This window comes from Diorhabda sublineata, chromosome 5 (genome assembly GCF_026230105.1).
Source record: "Diorhabda sublineata isolate icDioSubl1.1 chromosome 5, icDioSubl1.1, whole genome shotgun sequence".
In the NCBI taxonomy this organism is placed as follows: Eukaryota; Metazoa; Arthropoda; class Insecta; order Coleoptera; family Chrysomelidae; genus Diorhabda; species Diorhabda sublineata.
Window position 1 is genome coordinate 6,552,149 of NC_079478.1, and position 21,952 is coordinate 6,574,100.

The following is a 21,952-nucleotide window of genomic DNA, read 5'->3' on the forward strand; positions in this document are numbered from 1 at the left end:
AACTTTCAAGAAAAAAATATATATAGAAATATTTTGATAAATAATAATTTTTGCACACTAATTATGATAATATGAAACATTTTTATGAAATATGTGATAATTAATGAGTGATAAGATCGTTTTAAAAAAGAAAACCTATAGGCCTTGACATCAAAACAATGAAAATCAGAAATTAATTTTCATAAGATACAATCACATTTGGTTGTTGTTGATCTATGTTCTACACTGTACCAACTTTATCAACCGAATTATATGTCTTTGACACTTCACTGGTATCAGTTATATTAACGAAGTCTATGTTCGTAATGATCTATGATGTTGACAGTGGTTAACTCTCATGGTTCTCTCAGAATCGTTTCAAATATATTTTTGAAATGAGACATCAGATTTGTATATTTCTATATTTTTTGTTAATACATGAGATTACGGTAATTATTTGAAATATTTGTTTTATTTTCCCACATAAGTGTAAAGCATACAAACTATTGTTCTTTCAACACATATTTGAAATTCGCGCTAATAAAATTGACATAAGGAAGTATCCCTTCAACCATTTTCTTTTCAACTTCACCGGTTAAAAACGGTGTACATGTGCTTTGTTAACAAATTTTAGATAAGGTATTAAATTAATAATAAAACTAGAACGTTGATTCATAACCAATAGAAGTTCTAAAATACATCCAAAATGAATACTGAAAAGTTGAAAAAACTACAATCACAAGTACGTATTGGTGGAAAGGGTACTCCAAGGCGTAAGAAGAAGGTGGTACATTCTACACAAGCTACTGACGATAAGAAATTACAGTCGTCGCTCAAAAAGCTTTCAGTAAATACAATTCCAGGCATCGAAGAAGTGAATATGATTAAAGAAGATGGTACAGTGATACATTTTAATAATCCCAAGACGCAAGCTTCATTAGCTGCAAATACTTTCGCTATTACTGGACATGGGGAAAATAAACAGATCACAGATATGCTACCTGGTATATTGAGTCAGTTGGGGCCAGAAGGCATCACTCAACTCAAGAGACTAGCGAATACAGTTGCTAATGCGGGTAAGATTCATTTTAGTGTATAATATTCATGTCACATTTTTCCTCATGGTAATGAAGTTTTTTATTTTTATCAGTTAAACATGTTCTATTAAGTATTCTTGTGAATTTGTGTTGAAAATAAATCACTTATATCATGGTAATTCATATTACATAGTAATATTCTACAAAAACTTATGGGGTTTTAAAATTAATATTAATTTTAAGCAAATTTCTTGCCAACCTTTGAACTCTTCATTATCTCTGTAATAATATTGGGCGCTATGGCCAAATAATGATGTACTAAGTAGAAAACAATAAAATTTTTATCCTTTTAATAATATTGAATGTACTATTAACTTTATATATAACATACACATCAACTATCAGTATTGAATGTTACCTAGTGAAACAATTTAAAAGAAGTCTATTTGACTATTAATATAAATGTTTTGAATACTGTTTATCTTGCTGATTTTGATTTCCTTTTGTGTTTTTTTATTTTGATTTTGAAGAGGGCCACCAGTTTATCCCCAGGCCCCACTACTTCTTAATCCAACGCTGTTAACATTGATAGGATTATATAAAAATAGGTTTTTGTGGGTTTTTGAAGTAATTTTATACTTGGGTAAACAACACTTTAAAACCTTTTTTTTTGGAGCATGAAATGGCAAAATGAAATTATAATCACACAATACCAATGAACAGTGATGGATTTACGCTGAGGTCAAGGGCGGCATAATTTGAAGGGCAGCAAAATTATTGAAATGCAAAAGTGTATTGACCTTAAAAGAGAATATTTTGAAAAATAATAATTATTAATATTTGCTTTTTTTGATTATCTCAAATCTTAAGTAGCTTGTATTAATAATATTTAAAAATTATACATCAATAAAATAAAGTTATTTTGAAATGATAATATTGGATCAAAATTAGAGACATCAATTTTATTGGAAATGGTGATGCATTGAACATTGCCTAGGGTGACAGCATGCCAATCAATTCAAATAGTATATTCACTCCCCTGTGATGTGACAGTTATAATCTCATAATCCTTATGAAACAAGTATCATAAAGATATAATATGTGAGAATGAGCAATATAAAATAATTTCATCAGAATAGTGAAGTACTCTACATTACTAAATATATTTTCTGGTATAGATTCATTTCTTTAACTCTCTAAAAGTTCATTATATTTATTAATTTTTTTTATAAATAAAATATTGAAAACAAATTCCAATATTATCTTTATTGTTAGGTGGTGTTGGTAAAATAGTTCCTGAAGATGAGGAAGATGTGCCAGATTTAGTAGAAAATTTTGACGAAGCATCAAAAGCAGAAGTGACGAAGAAAGAAGGAGAAGAAAAACCCAAAGAAAACTAAAAATTGATCGAGAAGTGTGTTTATTTGTTAGTAAAGAAACCGTTTCGGCATTGTTTTCTTGGTCTCGATTTTTAGTTTTTACATTGCAGAGATAAAGCATGTTTTTTGATATTTATGTGTTGAATCATTGAAACTAACCCAACAATTTTTGTTGACATTTGGGCATATGTATAGAATATTTCATAGGAAATACATAAATATTCTAATATGGTGTTGCTTTAAATTATTTCACTAAAGTAATATTGTAAACTCTTATGCAGGTAGAAAATTTGGATTCAAAACAATCTTGCAAATTTTTTCAGAGTTATTTCGGCTTTTCAGCTGCTCTGCACCTATATCTCAAAAGATATTTTGTGCATGACTCTGCCATAGTTGTCCAAAATATTTAGATTTTTCCCAAAGGGGGGCTTTTGTACCATTTTCTTGGAATCAATCTTTTTTTGTAATTATTAATTCTGAAATAATATTTACTGAAATTACATGAGAACTAATACAATATGTTAGAATAAAAGATTTATAAATGAAGGTGGATTATGGCATAACCACATTTAAAATTTTAATGATTTTGATATGAAGATTGAATTGAATGTGAATAATTTATGTAATTGTGAAATCAGTCAGGTAAGTAACTGTCCATATTAACTCGAGGTTTGTTCTTGGTAGCTGCACTGGCTGAACTAGTTCATGAAGTGTATACTAAAGTGTTCTTTGCAGCAGAACAAGCGTTCGTGTCGCTGTTCTTAGTAGCAGTGCAGGAGAACTAGTTCACTGTACTGCTTGCACTGGGTCATGGAGTCACTACATCATCATTGAACGATTAGGATTAGCAAAATATCAAAAAGTAATCATTCGGCGACATCATTTTTTAAAATTCTTTATTCTTAAATTATCGAAAACTTCAAGTAACAAATCATTTTCTTCATATTCTGATCATCATATTGACATTGAATAATTTCAGTATTTTTGCGGTTGGTTGAAATGTTGTGCATGACCTACCATTCTGTTGCAGTGTGGATCGAGCCTCAATCGTATTACGTAACATTTCAATCGATATTTTTTACAATGTTATATATCATAATTGAAGTTATAAAAATCTCAACCCACATTTTTCCCCCTAAGTTTGGGGGTTAGGTTATGTTTTAAATGACAAAATGTATTCCCAAATTTCTAATGATTATCTTTAAATTTTTAATCAAATCAATAAACATCTTGATAAGTTTTCTACCTGTACTTTCCTCATAAACCAATCTACCACTTTGTGAAATCTGCAAGGAAATCTGAATTGAATGCTTATTAAATGCAACAAAACCTTTTTGTTTAAACTAGACAAAATTATATATATATATATATATATATATATATATATATATAAATAAAACGCATTTTAAATTTTTTATTTTGGTAATAAATTTAAAATATAATTTGTACGACATGAATATTTATAGTTCAATTTGAGATTTATCAGAGTTAGGCGAGTTGTTCTTAGGAGTAGTTTTTTCCATATCCTCTAATTTTTTTTCATTGGCTTGATTTTCTTGCCAGAACGAATATGTTAATGCGGTTGACACTGCCAACCATCCGATATATGGTAGAATTAGTAAACCAGCTTTGTGGTTAATTCGGTAGAAGAGGTAACTCATTGTTAATGCCGTTGCATTTATGAATTGTAATTCATAAAACGCCTAAAAAAGGACGAAAAGACATGTTTTTAAATAAAACTATAATTTTTCTTATAAATATATTAAAACTAAAGCGAATCAGGTTATTAGGACTAGCTACACGTTTCAGAAATCGTTAGTTGCAACAAAAAATTCTGGACAGATCCATAGAGTTAATATTAAAGATAGAGAGAGAGGGATGGGAACTTATTCAAATGGGGCCGAACTGCTGATAGAAATAGAGAAAGAATATCGGTGTACTACTCGATACCCTTTCTATTTCAATAGTACAATTCCGCTCTCTCTATCTTTAATATGAGGTTTGTTCCTGGTAGCTGCACTGACAGAACTAGTTCAGGAAGTGTAGACTAAAGCGTTCTTTTTAACAAGACCAGCGCTAGTGTCGCTGTTCTTAGTAGCAGTGCAAGAGAACTAGTTCACCCAGTTCACTGTACTGCTTGCACTGGGTCAAGAGGAGTCAGTTCAGCCAGTGCACTACAAGACAATGCAATAAGTGTAATCTGGAAACGATGGAACTACATCATGTAAAATATCAAAAAGTACTAGTTTTCCATTATTGTTAATAATACTGAATCACATCAAATAACCTCAAATACAACAATCAACAAATGCTCCATTTCTCTCTGCACTATATCGTTCTTTGTATCCGATCAAACTAATTCTATACACTCATGAAATAATCTGCACTGGTCCAGTTCCAGTGCACTACCAAGAAGAAATCTATGATCTCTACGGATTTGACATTATTTTAGAACCTTGTATGTAGGAATTTTATAAAAATACTACAGATTTGTTCCAAGAAGCAGTTCTGAACCAATTTAAGATTTTTAATTAATCATGAATAAGTAATAGAAACTAATTTTTTATTTGTTTAAAATTTGTATATTTTAAACAAACAATAGCTTTGGGGTCAATTTCTGAATTAGTTTAGGGACCGATCGCATGCGCGGCTTCAGATTTTGATCTGTGAACAAAGCTAATGTTATAGAGTAGACATGTTAAAGGTACGCACGCAAGTAGAATTGTCTGACTTTGAGAAGAACTAGGATTATTTAACTATTGCTATCTTTATCCAGAGGGAATACAGTATATAGACGGATTTAATAACAAATGTTTCGAAATTTATATAAGTTGCAGCATTATTTATATTGGGTAAATGATATTAATTTACAACTAACAACTATAGAGATTAGACACATACTTTTACTGTTAAATCAGAATCACGCATGCGTAGTACGCATCGAAAAAGAGATAAAAGTACGTAAAAGATGTCTTTACATTCACAATTCGCCTCCACCTATAAGTATGCCTACTCTATTGCTATGTCTCTATGATTTTAAAGCCCACAAATCATAAATGCAAAGAAATTTAATACATTCATTACACAACACGTCAAAAAGGGGTAAGAACCAAAAACAAACCACGTTAATATTCAAAATATAACCTATACAAGCATGCGTTCTGCGCAAGCGTCAACTTTTCTGACGATTCGAGAACATCTTAGTGATTGTTGTTGTAACATCCCTGGTAACCTCCAAATCTTTTGATTAAAACTTACACAGTATTTTAACAATTTGACAACGTTGCTAGTCTAGCATATTCAAATCCATGATGTAAAGACTACGAGGTGTGCTATAGCGCACCAGCTAGGAAGCAGCCAATGAGAATTCACTCCCAAAACGACGCGCCAATTTGGGAGCGTTCACATTGGCTGTTGAGGGATGCACAAAACGAGTCGAAAATGAGCCATCGGGAAGAACACACCTTGTAGTCTTCACATCCATAGGTTTCAAAATTATAAGTTATTAATACTTATATATTACCATTTTCATATTTTTCTTTTCAAAGAATATAGTTGTCCATGTCCAGTTTGCCAGAACATTGCTGCCGTATATAATTAAAGGCCATTTTGCAGTTCCTATATTTGAAAAAGTGTTTTATGGACATAATTTATTATGATTATATAATAAAAGCGTAGAAGTTTTGACGTTAATATGTCAATATTGCAACCATATATTATTTTTTAAAGTTTAAAAGATTGGTTACAAATAATCAATTCCAAAAGTTTTTAGTTTCTTTGTGTCTATTGTGAAATTTGTGTAACCGACCATTTATTTGAACCATTTTAATTCTATTTTTAGATAGTCATTGACCCAACGCTAGTATGAATATTGTTTATTAATTAGCTATATTTTAAAATTAAAAATTATATTGTGCGTTTCCAGATAGACGATTACACATTGTTCAATAAATAACTCGTTTCCTAGTAGCAACAAAAGTAACCTAAATCTGAAACTCATCAACAAACAGCAATGAGTCATCTCTTTATCTATTCATATTTACGCAACCATAGTAGAAAAAATATGAATTCATTAAATTAAATAAAGTATCTTATTTTTAGTTAATGATACATAAATTATATACGAAAAACCTACCGCTAAACCCACCACCATCTTTGTAAACTATATAGGAAGCATACCCCATACTACTATACAGTGTGGTCCAAATAGGATTGAAAGCCCAATTTGGTGGCGTGAATGGCGGTCTTTTTAGTTCTTCATACCATGATAAATTTCTTTTAGTAACTATTCCTCCATAAATACCTCCAATGAAGGGTGTTGCCATAAAAGTAACAGCAGTCCAATCAATTTCCATTTCTAAATAAATCAGTAAGTAAAGGGATGTTCATTACATTTTTTGCAATAGCTAGTTTAATGCATCTAAATGTTCTTGATTTTAGGTCTTTTCTGTTTTAAAATTAGTTTTTTTTGATAGTTTTTAAAAGAAAGATAAATTTTGACGTTTCGACTTTTCTTTAAGTCTTCATCAAAATATGATCTTTACACTGACAATTTGCTTATTTATATTGATCTATAGATCACCTTCATCATGAATATCAATATAAGAATAAAATCAACTCAGAACTTTGTTCTTTAGCTTTAGCGATAGAAAACGTTCAGGGCGGTCTCGAACAACCACCATCGCTGAAGATTAATGTGTTTTATTGATCAGTAAACGTTTGTTTCGTCAATTTTTGAATAAAAGACTATAAAAACAATAATAAAACAAAAGTTGGAGGTTATATAAGCTACTATTTCAATAAAACTGTTGCAATTTTGCATTTTTAAAATAATTTTTTATTTTTTCAATTTCTCATTAAAAACTCAAGGGACCTGAGATAGCAGCTCACATCAATGAATCTAGGGATCGGTCTTTGAGTATTTCTACAGTGAAAAGGAGATTGAGTAAAGCTGGCAGTGAAGAAACCTGTTTTAAGCCGCCAAAGTAAAATTAAGAGGTTGCATTGGTTGCATGAAGAGAGATAAGTCAAAGTTTGAGATTTTTGGATATAAGAAGACAATGTTCGTACGCAGGACAAAGGAGGAATGAATGTTCGATCCATGTGTAATCCTGACTATAAATCACGGCGAAGGCTCAGGGCAGTTTGGGGATGTTTTGGAGAAAGTGCGACTGGAGACCTGGTAAAAATTGAAGGGATTTTGAAGAAAGAAGGCTATAAAAATTATTAGGAAAATGTAGTAGGTTCTGGTCAGCACCTAATCTCAGAAAATTTATCTTCCAGCATGATAATGATCTCAAGCAGACCTAGAAGCTGTGCAAAGAGTATTTGGAAGAATTGGAAAGGAAGAATGTACTTAAAGTAATGATTAGCCGTCACATCTTTGGAATTTCTTGAAAAACAAATGGAACCAAATAGACGAAGATTATTTTTCGAAATTATTACAGAGAATGCTAAAATTGTGCATCGAAATAATTAAAGCAAAATGGTGTTACATCGATGAATAAAAAATTTAAATATTCAATAATTATTGTTACTATATTTTTATCTATAGATGTTCCTCAAAATATAAAATTCGATCGTATGGTTATTTGTGGTGTATCAAGCAAACTATAGGACGGGAAAAAACTCTGGTTATAAAACCTAAAGCGTTTGATTGATGGTAGATGCAAATTGGTACTTAAGTAATCAGACACTTCATTATGATTTGTAAAATGCCAAGGACAAAAGCGTACGAACCAGGACGTCAACGCCCTTATTAATACGAAATAAAGGAGCTATACAATAATTGTTCCTCGGTAACAAGATTTAATCAAACCTAGCCATAAAACACATTTCAAAACTAATGTAAAATAAGGTGAACCATCGTTTCCTATTCAGGCCCAAAACTTATTAACACATATACTTAATTATGCAAATAAAGCAAAATGTCAAATAAAAATCTTAGGAAATATTCAAGTTTTCTTAACAAATGTTCTTAAAGATGCTACGAAACATTTACTTACCTTGTTCCACTTCTTTAATTTTTCATATTAGCAAACTTTGTTCTGGGGTTTCTCAATACCGCACGTTCGACTTATTTTAATCTTTTTTCGATAATTATTCAGAACGATTACCTTGATAAACTATTGTGTATTCGTTCTACTCGAAAAATTAATCACAACGTAACGGAAAAAGAGAAACAACCCACATGATAATATTTAAACACTGGTAAACACTGTTCTTATCACACGATTTTTATTTGTTTTGATATACCCTCATTCAAAAAAATTATTTTTTTTGATTTAACTAAGTTATGTACGTTACATTCAAAATATTCCTATAACATGTTCTAATAACGCAGACGGTTGTTGTTATGTGTGTGGATAATTAACTTTCACATCTCAGCGTTCAAAATTTACCCCATCAATTAAAAAGTGCTCTGAAGACTATTTTCAGTTTCCTGTGCGTCACCATTTGCCTTTTTGTATACCAATGATTTAGACGGAATCAAGAGATCATGTGAGTGTTAGTTATTTTTGTTTGATTCAAACAAAAGGCTTCACAATAAAGTCCAAACACACTGTCCAATACCCAAACTAGTCATCAGCCAACAGACCAATCCTACATAGTGCCAGATTGCCCGTTCCAAAGCCTCCAAATCTAGCAGAAAGTCAGGATTCTGTTTCTAGTCCGAAATTTGTTCTTAGTCAGTAAAGTATCTCAAGTTATGAACCGTCGACTTCAAAAGAAACGCATGTCCAACGAAAATTAGCATAGGAAGTAGTCTGTTGTGCGATGTTCGTAACCTACCCATTCTCTGCTATCACCTATTAAGCGTTTTATCCACTGTGCTTTCGTTGTCTTGTTTCCCCATCTTTTTCGCCACATTCATCAACACAAAGTTTGTTCTTGGTAGCTGCACTGGCAGAACTAGTTAAGGAAGTGTACACTAAAGCGTTCTTTGTAGCAGAACTAGCGCTAGTGTCGATGTTCTTAATAGCAGTGCAAGAGACTAGTTCACACAGTTCACTGTACTGCATGCACTGGGTCAAAGTCAGTTCAGCCAGTGCAGTTCCATAAGTGTAATCTGAAAACGATCTTCATTATCGGACGATTGTAAAATATCAAAAAGTACTAAATTGTTAAGACTACAAGGCTTGAATCACTTCAAATAACCTCAAATACAACAATCAACAAATGCTCCTTTCCTCTCTGCACTATATCGTTCTTTGTATCCGATCGAACTAATTCTATACACTCATGAACTGGATTGCACTGGTTCAGTTCAGTACAGTTCCAGTGCAGCTACCAAGAACAAACCTAAGTTTTTTCTAGCTCTCCTTATGTTGTGTATGTTCTCAGTGCAACTCTCGAGGTTGTTCTGAATGCTGATGCTACCCCCAAAAGTATATTCCTTTGGGATCGACTCAGTATTGTATTGGTTCTTCTAGTTCCTACTAGATTTGATATTTTCTCATCTGCCTTTGTGCTACATATTCTATGTGTTTTTGTAAGCTCATCTGGTTGTCAAATAGGATTCCTTTATGATAGCAATGTCAGATTTGACATATTGACATCAGTGTTGCCATTTCTCAAAATTCAAGTAGCAACTCTCATATATTAAAAATTTTCCAAAAACCCTTAGTAGATCTTTTAGTAAACTTTTACCAAATATTGAGTTAGGCAACAACCTAATAAAAGGTCTGTGAAACAAATCATTGGTATATTTAAATTGAAAATCAATGAAAATATACTAGACTTTTTATTAAAATAATTGTATATCAATGAATATAAAGTAAAATGGATTAAGGGTGTCTAAAAAATCAATGAAAATAAAAAATTATTAAACACTTAGTTTCCTTTCAGTTCAGGTGTTGGTTTGTTATCCCTCCAAAGGCAATAATTCAAAGCTGTTGCAATACCCATCCAAAGACAATATGGTACAATTAAGTAACCAGCAGTTGGGTTAATTTTATAGAAAAGATATGCCATACCAATAGCAGTACCGTTTATAAGTTGCATTTCAATAAGTGCCTTAAATTAAAAAAATTATATATATATATATATATATATATATATATATATATATATATATATATATATATATATATATATATATATATATATAATGTATATATTTTAGCTTAAAAAATTGAGGAATCGATTGAATATACCAACAAAAATTCTGGTATCTTATAATGACAATAGCAAAGACAGATGATACTAAAAAGTATATTAACATGGTCTACGTAAATCCTTACCAGTTGTAGGTCTTTTTTACCAAAGAATATTGGTGCCCAAGCCCAATTAGCTGCTAGATTAGTTCCATAAACTATTAGTGGTAGCTTCGCTGCTCCTAAATGTAAGTTTTAGTACATTTAAAAGTACATTAATAAACTTTTTCCAAACATAATCAAAAAAAGTATCATTATGACCAATAAAAGAAAAATATAATAGTGTTATAGACCACTTTTCATTTATTTGAATATAAAAACATTTGGGATTGTGATAAAACATTACTTATTGATAGATTTCTTGTTATATTGAACTAACACCATGAAAATATTGCTAAAATAATGAGTGGATAAAGTGATTGTGAAATTAATAATTGGTCTAATTTAAAACCAATGCTGTTGATTAAATATATTTTACACAGACCCGAGTTGGATTAGTGTTCAAACAGTACACTACAAATAATTATAAGTATATTATATTCCACTTTTTAGCATGAAATATAATTTTGATATGATACTTCCCATTTTGTTATACACTTAATCTAAAATATTGATATTTATGTTTAAAAATTATATTTAAATTAAAAGAATTATTGTAATATATATAAAATTATTTTTAAAAAGTTTCTCTTCATAATCAGAATCTCAATGTGAATAATTTTAAGTGGGATAATATATATAACCTTAGGTACTGTGTATATTTAATTTACAACATACCATTAAAACCTTCTCCATCTCTGTATACCAAATATGAAGCGTATCCCATTCCACTATACAAGGTTGTCCAAACAGGACCAAACACCCAGTTTGGAGGTCTCCAGTTTGGTCTCTTTAAATTCTCTAACCATGGTTTGATACTACTTTTTGTAAAAAAACCGCCGGCGATACCGCCAATGTTTGGTAAAATAGTAAATCCAAGGGCAGGCCAATTTAGTTGTATCATTTTTAAAAAAAAGTAGGTATGTTTGAATTCACTTATTTGCACGTATGAATTATATCTACTAAACTAAATAAATATAGCAAATCATGAGATAAGCAACGTAGTCTATGGACCCAATATACTTGTGTCAATATTAAATGACGTAATTTCACAATTTAAATAAACAATAGTGGAATTTCCGCTATGGTGTAAAGTCCAATTTTTGTAAATGATCACATTTATCCAAATACTTATTCATATCCTTTTTAAACATTTTGTACAATACACGAAATATAGTTTTAAGAAATCGACAGTATGATTGACATTGACATTGGTGATGTGTGATTCTGACGAAAATATTGTGCTGTGAATTATAAAAGTAGTGATGAGATTCTCTAACATGAAGCGATTAAATAGAGTTCGTCTAAGCTCTTGAAATTTAGAAATATTTTCTCAACAAAATGCTTTTAAACAATAAATATTGCTATAAACCAAAAAACTTTTGCGGTTATACCAATGAAATATTACTTTTAAAACAAAATAAAAATTGAGAATTGTCGCAAATTGGTGTTTGATCTTTTCTATTTTTTACAGTTTATTGTTATACCACATAGTGTTGCCATTTCTCAAAACTCAAGTAGCAGCCCTAGTATATTAAAATTTTTTCAAAAACGCTTAGAAGACTTTACAATTTTACCAAATATAGAGTTAAGCAACAACCTTATAAAAGGACTGTGAAACAAATCATTGGTAAATTTAAACTGAAAGTCACTGAGAATATATTAAACTTTTTATTAAAATAATTGTATATTAATGAATATAAAGTAAAATGGATTAACGATGTCTAAAAATACAATGAAAACCAAAAATTATTAAACACTTAGTTTCCTTTCAGTTCAGGTGTTGGTTTGTTATCCCTCCAAATGCAATAATTCAAAGCTGTTGCAATACCCAGCCAAAGACAATATGGTACAATTAAGTAACCAGCAGATGGGTTAATTTTATGGAAAAGATATGCCATACCAATAGCAGTACCGTTCACAAGTTGCATTTCAATTAGTGCCTTAAATTAAAAAAAAATATATATATCATTGATTTTGTTATAATTTTCATAAATTCATATCACAGATTGCTAATCTAATTTTATAACATATAACTGGAATAAATAAAATTGAATTTACTTTCATTGGGTCAAAATATATGTTTAAGTTCTGTCAAAAATTTTTGTCATCTTCAAACAAAACTAAGTTATAACGTATATATTTTAGCTTAAAAAATCGAGGAAACGATTGAATATACCAACAAAAATTCTGGTATCTGTTAATTATAATGACAATAGCAAAGACAGATGATACTAAAAAGTATATTAACATGGTCTACGTAAATCCTTACCAGTTGTATGTCTTTTTTACCAAAGAATATTGGTGTCCAAGCCCAATTAGCTGCTAGATTAGTTCCATAAACTATTAGTGGTAGCTTTGCTGCTCCTAAATATAAGTTTTAATGAATTCAAAAGTACATCAATAAACTTGATAAACTTATTAAAAAAAGTTAATGAAACTTTTTCAAATTATTCTTGTGAATAATAAAAGAAAATAAAATAGTGTTATAGGCTACTTTTCATTTATTTGAATATAAAAACGTTTGGGATTGTGATAAAACATTACTTATCAATTGATTTCTTGTTATATTGAACTAACACCATGAAAATATTGCTAAAATAATGAATGCATAAAGTGATTGTGAAATTTATAATTGGTCTAATTTAAAACCAATGCTGTTGATTAAATATATTTTACACAGACTCGAGTTGGATTAGTGTTCAAACAGTACACTACAAATAATTATATTATATTCCATTTTTTAGCATGAAATATAATTTTGATATGATACTTCCTATATTGTTATACACTTAACATAAAATATTAATATTTATATTATACATAACCTTAGGTACTGTGTATATTTAATTTACAACATACCATTAAAGCCTCCTCCATCTCTGTATACCAAATATGAAGCGTATCCCATTCCACTATACAAGGTTGTCCAAACAGGACCAAACGCCCAGTTTGGAGGTCTCCAGTTTGGTTTTTTTAAATTCTCATACCATGGTTTGATACTACTTTTTGTAATAAAACCGCCGGCGATACCACCAATGTTTGGTAAAATAGTAAATCCTAGGGCAGGCCAATTTAGTTGTATCATTTTTAAAAAAGTAGGTATGTTTGATTTCACTTATTCGCACGTATGAGTTATATCTACTAAACTAAATAAATATAGCAAATCAGCAGATAATCAATGTACTCTATGGACCCAATATACTTGTGTCAATATTAAATGACGTAATTTCACAATTTAAATGAACAATGGTGGAATTACTGCTACGGTGTAAAGTCCAACTTTTGTAAATGATCACATTTACACAAATACTTATTCATATCGTTTTTAAGCATTTAGCACAAAACACAAAATGCAGTTTTAAGGAATCGATAGTATGATTGACATTGGTGATGTGTGATTCTAACGAAAATATTGTGCTGTGAACTATAAAAGTAGTGATGAGATTCTCTAACATGAAGCGCTTAAATCGAGTTCGTCTAAGCTCTTGAAATTTAGAAATATAATAAAAATTGAAAATTTTCGCAAATTAGTATTTGATCTTTTCTATTCTTTTATACTACAGTAAACGATGTGAGAGCTCCGTTGCAGTTTTACTATTAAGAGTATATGTTTGCGCTCAAAAGCGTTCTAGTGTGCACCGTACTACATTGTACATTGTACACTCGGTTTAAATATACAAACAAGCCTTTGATTAGCAGATCCGTACTAGGTTTAAATGTAATTAATTACATTTAAAAGATGAAATTATAGTCAATAATAATGTTTAATTTTAAATAATAGAATATGTTTCTTGGTTATGATGCTGTATTTATTGAGAACATTAGTTGATTTGACAAAGAGACTGGTTCTCTACGAAACACTACTTGTGTATTTTTGAGATTTGGAAGAAAAATAACGTACAACGAAAAGAATATATTCACATAGGGCAAATTTTTGTAGGTAGTACAAGGAAATTGAGAATATAAAACGGATAGAGCTTGTTTATAATGCCAGCGTAGGCATGGCAAAATTGTATCATCTACATACTTTTATTCTATTCATTTGTAATTTTTCTCACTACTAGCAATATCGAATTTTACAACTCAAACTGATATCTCTTTCGTCATCAAAATATCTAAAAAGATTCAACCTACATGTATATAAAAAACATATTTTTCATAACCAATTTCAACTTGTGAATCCCACGGACTTGACAAAGCCGTTCAAGCACCATCACCCTCGAAGTCAATTTGAATTTCAAGTATTGCCACCGATGCCAGCAATATACGACAGTATGACGGCACCGACAGAGAAACAGATTAAGGGCTCAGCTTTGAGCTAATCTTTCCCCGAGCCCAACAGCCTCGAAACGCCCCAGCCAATCTGGTTTTATTTACCTGATACATTCCTGAATGCTTCGGATTTGCAAACGACGATGACAGATTGTTCAAATCGTTAAGATGATATTTGTGTAAGTAATTAATTAGCATGTTTTTGTATAAACGCGTTTTCAGAGTACTCGATCGACAAAATCCACATCTTTCCATTGAGGATTAGAATATTATAATTTGAATATATACAGTGTGGATTAATGAGAACTTAAAATTCATTAGCATTTTGTATATTTAGTCTAGTTTGCCTGCTATTTATTATTTACTTTGATCAAAGCGAGCTAGACAGTTTTCTGTGAATTATTTTATTTGAGAATATTTGTTTGAATTTGCAGCGACAAAAAAGATAATTTAATATTGGGTCTATTCCAGTTCTTGTGGTAGTTTATAATCAATTAAACAGAATATTTACTCACTTCTACCTACAATATCTAAATGATGTATTGAAGATTGCCTGCTAAGGAAGATTGAATAAATTTTCTATTTAATTTTCACGGCAATGAATCCACTTAATTCAAATTAGACGTATTTGCTTCGTTAGAACCTTGTTTTGTGGTTATTCTGGGAGTTCCGAAATAATTAACTGTTTGTTACATAATAGATTATACTTGAAAAATAGATTTCGAAGAGGTACGGGAAATTTACGCTCGTACGGTCTTACTTTTCTACATTGATGTTCCTTTTTAGCCGCTACAACACAGATTCAAATCTTGTAAACTTTTTAGCTCTTCCATCTACAACATCTTAGTGTAACCAAATGTTTTGATTCAAAACTAGGTACTTGAAAAAATCTTTTTTGGTTTTGGCTGTTTTTTTAATATATCTAAGAGATTCTTGTGAGTCAAATTGAGTTACATGCCATAGATACATCGTCTTGAAGAATTTCTGATTATTTTTACAAACTTGGAAACCATTAATTTTCATTTTAAACTATGTTCAACCAAACAATGTTTTTCCATGGTTTAACTTTGTTAGTAAAAAACATGTTCCACTGCCTTGAAAATCTATTCTGCTCTTGTAAACACATGTCTCTAAATATTTAGCAAAAGAAGTTTTTCGTACATATTTTCATTTCAATTACTACATTGAAAATATTATAAAAACAAAGTTTTTTTGCAGTTACTGCGCACCTTTTCAACTGGACAGACCTGCTCTTTATAACATAATACGGGCTTGTGCATTACATTGTTGAGGACCTCCGCAATAATTGGTGGTATTAGCTGAGGAAATTCCTTGATATGGCTATTAGTAAATATAAAAGTTCGTAGACGATCGACGTCTTACATAATTGATGACGCAAATATCGATCTTATGGATGGTCTTATTTCTAGTTTTTTTAAAATACTCTAAAGAATGACAAGGCCTTACCTTTTTTATCAACTCGATCTTTTGATAATGAACCTCTATGGTGGCTTCTTGGTATCGTTACTAAATACTTTTTAACTTATTGATTGCATGTCTGTCATAATAAACCCCCAGCAAACCAGCAGATGAAAATAAACATAAGGAACTAAGAAAATCATAATAAAATTGATAAATTCGAATATAAGTTTATTGTTAACACACCTAGGTGTTTAGTAGTACAGATGAGGTTAGCTGATTAGACAAATGGTTAAAATAGCAACGATTGGAATGTTATGTTTATAACTACACAAATATCCATAAATTCTTGTAGAATATACAGCTAGAAATTAGTTGTGTGTGTTACTTTCATTTCATTATTCACAACTACAAATTTGAACGAATAATCAGACGAAAATCAAATTGCTATATTTATTAATTTGAGAAGATAGCGACAAAATGTTAGCTAATATGAAAAAGTCCAAACAATAGTTTGATCTCTCATAAATAGGTAATGAATGTTTTTATGATGTGCTTACTAATTTACGTAATTATTGATACATTTGAATATAGCCTCTATAGTATGAGCAATTAGATACTAGTCAGCGTTTATTTTTTACCGAGAATGAGGAGGCCTTTGGATGGGTAACCCCTATGCAGTGACTTTGTTCGCCTTGGCCCCAACCAGGAATAGAGATCCCCCGGGCATCGCTAGCTTCAAGACAATGCTTTTGTACTAGGTCAAATCCTAGTATTTTCTTCCGTGTGTTGATAAGAGCTTGGTAGTTCCACAGGAGGTGAATAATATTTTCCTCCTCTATTCTCTACCAATGACAGTCCTGTTGAGTTAACTTGCCTGTATTGTATTTATGATATAAGACTTGTGACTGTGATTTGGTCTACCAAAGTTTTTGTGTCCTGTCATTAGCTACAGTGCTTTAGCTGATCAATCTAAGGGGTTTGTTTGACCTACGAAGCTTTTGTTTATTTGTAGCTATTTGACTGGATCCATTTCTGCAGTTTGTTCTTGGTAGCTGAACTGGTAGAACTAGTTCACGAAGTGTACACTAAAGCGTTCTTTGTAGCAGAATCAGCGCTAGGGTTGCTGTTCTTAATAGCAGTGCAAGAGAATTAGTTCACCCAGCTCACTAAACTGCTTGAACTGGGAGACGGTTCAGCCATTATCGGGCGATTGTAAAATATCAAAAAGTACTAAATTGTTTTCCATTATTGTTAATACTGCACGTCCTGAATCACTTCAAATAACCTCAAATACAACAAACAACAAATGCTCCATTCCTCTCTGCACTATATTGTTCTTTGTATCCGATGGAACTAATTCTATACACTCATGACCTGGTCCACACTGGTTCAGTTCAGTACAGTTCCTTATGTTGTGTATGTTCTCAGTGCAACTCTCGAGGTTGTTGCTGATGCTACCCGCAAAAATATGTTCCTTTGGGATCGACTCAGTATTGTATTAGTTCTTCTAGTCAAGAGAGCCTTTTTTCATACTGGAGTCCCATACAAAAGCATATTGTGGAGAGTACTGCAAATAACCACTCTTTTGCAGCTGTTGGGTTCATCCACGTAGTTACTATATTTGATATTTTCTGCTTTACCTTTTGTGCTATATGTATATTCGATATTTTTGTAAGCTCAGCCGGTTGTCAACTAGGATTTCTTCATGATAGCAATGTCAGAATTGACATATTGACATCAGTGTTGCCATTTCTCAAAACTCAAGTAGCAACCCTCGTATATTGAAAATTTTTCAAAAACGCTTAGTAGATCTTGGACTTTTACCAAATATTGATTTAGGCAACAACCTAATAAAAGAACTGTGAAACAGATTATTGGTAAATTTAAACTGAAAGACACTGAGAATATACTAAACTTTTTATTAAAATAATTGTATATTAATGAATATAAAGTAAAATGGATTAAGGATGTCTAAAAAACAATTAAAATCAAAAATTATTGAACATTTGGTTTCCTTTCAGATCAGTTATCCCTCCAAATGCAATAATTCAAAGCTGTTGCAATACCCAGCCAAAGACAATATGGTACAATTAAGTAACCAGCAGTTGGTTTAATTTTATAGAAAAGATATACCATACCAATAGCAGTAACGTTTACAAGCTGCAGTTCAATAAGTGCCTTAAATGAAAAAAAAATATATATATATATATATCATTTGGTTATAATTTTCATAAATTTATATCACAGATGTTTTTGCTAATCATATTGAGTAAATAAAATTGAGTTTACTTTCATTAGGTCAAAATATATGTTTTAGTTTTGTTAAAAATTTTAATTTTTGTCATCTTCAAATAAAACTAAGTTATAAAGTATATATTTAAGCTTAAAAAAATTGAGGAATCGATTGAATATACCAACAAAAATTCTGTTATCCGTTATTTATAATGATAATAGCAAAGACAGATGATACTAAAAAGTATATTAACATGGTCTACGTAAATCCTTACCAGTTGTAGGTCTTTTTTACCAAAGAATATTGGTGTCCAAGCCCAATTAGCTGCTAGATTAGTTCCATAAACTATTAGTGGGATCTTTGCTGCTCCTAAATATAAGTTTTAGTAAATTTAAAAGTACATCAAAAAAATTTTCCTAAATTTTTATAAAAAATAAAAAAAACATAAAATAGTGTGATACGTCACTTTTCGTTAATTTGAATATAAAAACATTTGGAATTGTTATAAAACACTACTTATAGATTGATTTCTTGTTATATTGAACTAACACCATGAAAATATTGCTAAAATAATGAGTGCATAAAGTAATTGTGAAATTTCCAATAATTGGTCTAATTTAAAACCAATGCTGTTGATTAAATATATTTTACACAGACCCGAGTTGGATTAGTGTCCAAAAAGTACACTACAAATAATTATAAGTATATATTATTTTGTTTTTCAACATGAAATATAATTTTGATATGATACTTCCTATTTTGTTATACACTTGACCTAAAATATTGGTATGAATGTTTAAAAACTATATTTGTAATATATATCAAATCATCTCTTCATAATCAGAATTTCAATGTGAATAATTTTAAGTGGGATAATATATATATAACCTTAGGTACTGTGTATATTTAATTTACAACATACCATTAAAGCCTCCTCCATCTCTGTATACCAAATATGAAGCGTATCCCATTCCACTATACAAGATTGTCCAAATAGGACCAAACGCCCAGTTTGGAGGTCTCCAGTTTGGTTTTATTAAATTCTCATACCATGATTCAATACTACTTATTGTAATAAAAGCGCCGGCGATACCGCCAATGTTTGGTAAAATAATAAATAAAAGGGCACGCCAATTTAGCTGTATCATTTTTGAAAAAGTAGGTATGTTTGAATTCACTTATTCGCAGGTATGAATTATATCTACTAAACTCAATAAATATAGCAAATCATGAGATAAGTAAAGTATTCTATGGTCCCAATATATTTGTGTCAATATTAAATGACGTAATTTCACAATTTAAATGAATAATGGTGGAATTACTGCTATGGTGTAAAGTCCAATTTTTGTAAATGATCAAATTTACACAAAAACTTCATTCATATCTTTTTTAAACATTTAGCACAATACACAAAATGCAATTTTAAGGAATCGATAGTATGGTTGACATTGGTGATGTGTGATTCTGACGAAAATATTGTGCAGTGAACTATAAAAGTAGTGATGAGATTCTCTAACATGAAGCACCATTTGTAAATAAATAATAAATAATAAATCTCATGGATGGTCTTATTTCTAGTTTTATTAAAATACTCTAAAGAATGACAAGGCCTTACCTTTTTTATCAACTCGATCTTTTGATAATGAACCTCTATGGTGGCTTCTTGGTATCTTTACTAAATACTTTTTAACTTATTGATTGCATGTCTGTCATAATAAGCCCCCAGCAAATCAGCAGATGAAAATGAACATAAGGAATTAAGAAAATCATAATACAATTGATAAATTCGAATATAAACTTATTGTTAACACACCTTGGTGTTTAGTAGTACTGATAAGGTTAGCTGATCAGACAAATAGTTAAAATTCCAACGATTGGAAAGTTATGTTTATAACTACACAAATATCAATAAATTCTTGTAGAATATACAGCTAGAAATTAGTTGTGTGTGTTACTATCATTTCATTATTCACAGTTGCAGATTTGAACGAAGAATCAGACGAAAATCAAATTGCTATGTTTATTAATTTGAGAGGATAGCGACAAAACGTTAGCTAATATGAAAAATGAAAAATAATATTTTGATCTCTCATAAATAGGTAATGAATGTTTTTATGATGTGCTTACTAATTTACGTAATTATTGATACATTTGAACCTAGCCTCTATAGTATGAATAATTTACTTTTTACCGAGAATGAGGAGACCTTTGGATGGGTAACCCCTATGCAAACAACTCGTTCGCCTTGGCTATAACCAGGAAAAGAGATCTCCCGGGCATCGCTGGCTTCCTGACAGTCCTGTTGAGTTAACTTGCCTGTATTGTATTTATGATAAAGGACTTGCGACTGTGATTTGGTCTACCAATGTCTTTGTGTCCCGTCATTAGCTACAATGCTTCAGCTGCTCAATCTAAGGGGTTTGTTTCACCTACGAAGCTTTGGTTTATTTGCAGCCATATGACTGGATCCCTTTTTTCAGTTTTTGCCTTTTAGGTGTTTCTTAATCTGCTACTGAGTTCCACCGTGCCCTTTCTGTGATTGAATGGCTCTAAGTTTGACAAGATTGTTGACAATTTCATTGCCTTTGACTGACCTATGTCTAGAAATCTGAGCAGCTTAACCACCCATTCGTCAGGCAGCATTTTAACTGTTTTGGTGCATACTCTGTTAATTTTATTTCGACTGCAGCAATGTATAATGATGATATTATAGCGAGTAGGTGATTTAACACTTTTTAATTATTTATTTATTGTATAACCACTATATTCAAATAAGTTAGTAATCATTTTATAATCTCTGGAAATAAAATGGTGGATCAGTGTATTATCCTTGGAGATCCAACGATTTTCACAATGCAAATAAACTTCCAATCTGTGTGCAAGTTTTTTATATGATAGAATATTAGGAGCATAGTCTAAAGTATCTGAAAAACTTATACTTATTCACGTTTTCTGATTTGACTCTTTTAAAAATATAATATTGATACTTCTTACCGAAATATTTAGTCTTCCCTATAACATGCTGATATACACACGAATTTCAATTGAAAGTTGTAAATACTTTTTTATCGACTCATCTGATAAAAATTATTTTGTGAGAGGTGCTATTTATCGCTTATAGTATTTGATAACTGAATCATGGAATTTCTCATATCGGCACGAAGTTGAGTAGATAGATAATTAATACTGTTTTAAGGGTATTAGAAATTGTGAGAATTATGATGGTTTTGTTTGTTTTTATTGAAATTCATTCAAAATGTTTAATTTACTATTGGTTGTCAATAATCTCAGATCAATTTTAAAAAGTAATTAAAGGAATTCTATGAGTATAGTAAATATTTTCAATTGATATTAGAAATGTCTTATTATTCT

At 30.6% G+C, this 21,952-nt stretch overlaps 5 protein-coding genes across 5 annotated transcripts; 1 reads left to right on the top strand and 4 right to left on the bottom strand.

Annotated features, from left to right (window-relative positions):
• Nucleotides 1–527: 527 nt before the first annotated feature.
• Nucleotides 528–2,624, top strand: LOC130443859 (transcription factor BTF3 homolog 4). Its single transcript, XM_056778733.1, has 2 exons — nucleotides 528–1,055; nucleotides 2,292–2,624. Exons 1-2 carry the CDS (start codon nucleotides 686–688, stop codon nucleotides 2,414–2,416), a joined length of 495 nt encoding a protein of 164 aa, XP_056634711.1. The 5' UTR covers nucleotides 528–685; the 3' UTR covers nucleotides 2,417–2,624.
• A 1,174-nt stretch (nucleotides 2,625–3,798) lies between these two features.
• Nucleotides 3,799–9,811, bottom strand: LOC130444026 (translocator protein-like). The gene is made up of 4 exons (XM_056778992.1): nucleotides 8,401–9,811; nucleotides 6,531–6,752; nucleotides 5,919–6,013; nucleotides 3,799–4,098 (listed from the first exon to the last, which is right to left on the bottom strand). The coding sequence occupies exons 2-4, from the start codon at nucleotides 6,748–6,750 to the stop codon at nucleotides 3,856–3,858; spliced, it is 558 nt and encodes a 185-aa protein (XP_056634970.1). The 5' UTR covers nucleotides 6,751–6,752; nucleotides 8,401–9,811; the 3' UTR covers nucleotides 3,799–3,855.
• A 305-nt stretch (nucleotides 9,812–10,116) lies between these two features.
• Nucleotides 10,117–11,860, bottom strand: LOC130443969 (translocator protein-like). The gene is made up of 3 exons (XM_056778898.1): nucleotides 11,329–11,860; nucleotides 10,639–10,733; nucleotides 10,117–10,411 (listed from the first exon to the last, which is right to left on the bottom strand). Exons 1-3 carry the CDS (start codon nucleotides 11,552–11,554, stop codon nucleotides 10,229–10,231), a joined length of 504 nt encoding a protein of 167 aa, XP_056634876.1. The 5' UTR covers nucleotides 11,555–11,860; the 3' UTR covers nucleotides 10,117–10,228.
• Nucleotides 11,861–12,308: 448 nt separating this feature from the next.
• On the bottom strand, nucleotides 12,309–14,034 carry LOC130443931 (translocator protein-like). The gene is made up of 3 exons (XM_056778831.1): nucleotides 13,513–14,034; nucleotides 12,923–13,017; nucleotides 12,309–12,593 (listed from the first exon to the last, which is right to left on the bottom strand). Exons 1-3 carry the CDS (start codon nucleotides 13,736–13,738, stop codon nucleotides 12,411–12,413), a joined length of 504 nt encoding a protein of 167 aa, XP_056634809.1. The 5' UTR covers nucleotides 13,739–14,034; the 3' UTR covers nucleotides 12,309–12,410.
• A 4,215-nt stretch (nucleotides 14,035–18,249) lies between these two features.
• LOC130444029 (translocator protein-like) lies at nucleotides 18,250–20,689 on the bottom strand. The gene is made up of 3 exons (XM_056778995.1): nucleotides 19,503–20,689; nucleotides 18,855–18,949; nucleotides 18,250–18,525 (listed from the first exon to the last, which is right to left on the bottom strand). The coding sequence occupies exons 1-3, from the start codon at nucleotides 19,726–19,728 to the stop codon at nucleotides 18,370–18,372; spliced, it is 477 nt and encodes a 158-aa protein (XP_056634973.1). The 5' UTR covers nucleotides 19,729–20,689; the 3' UTR covers nucleotides 18,250–18,369.
• Between the last annotated feature and the right edge of the window lie 1,263 nt (nucleotides 20,690–21,952).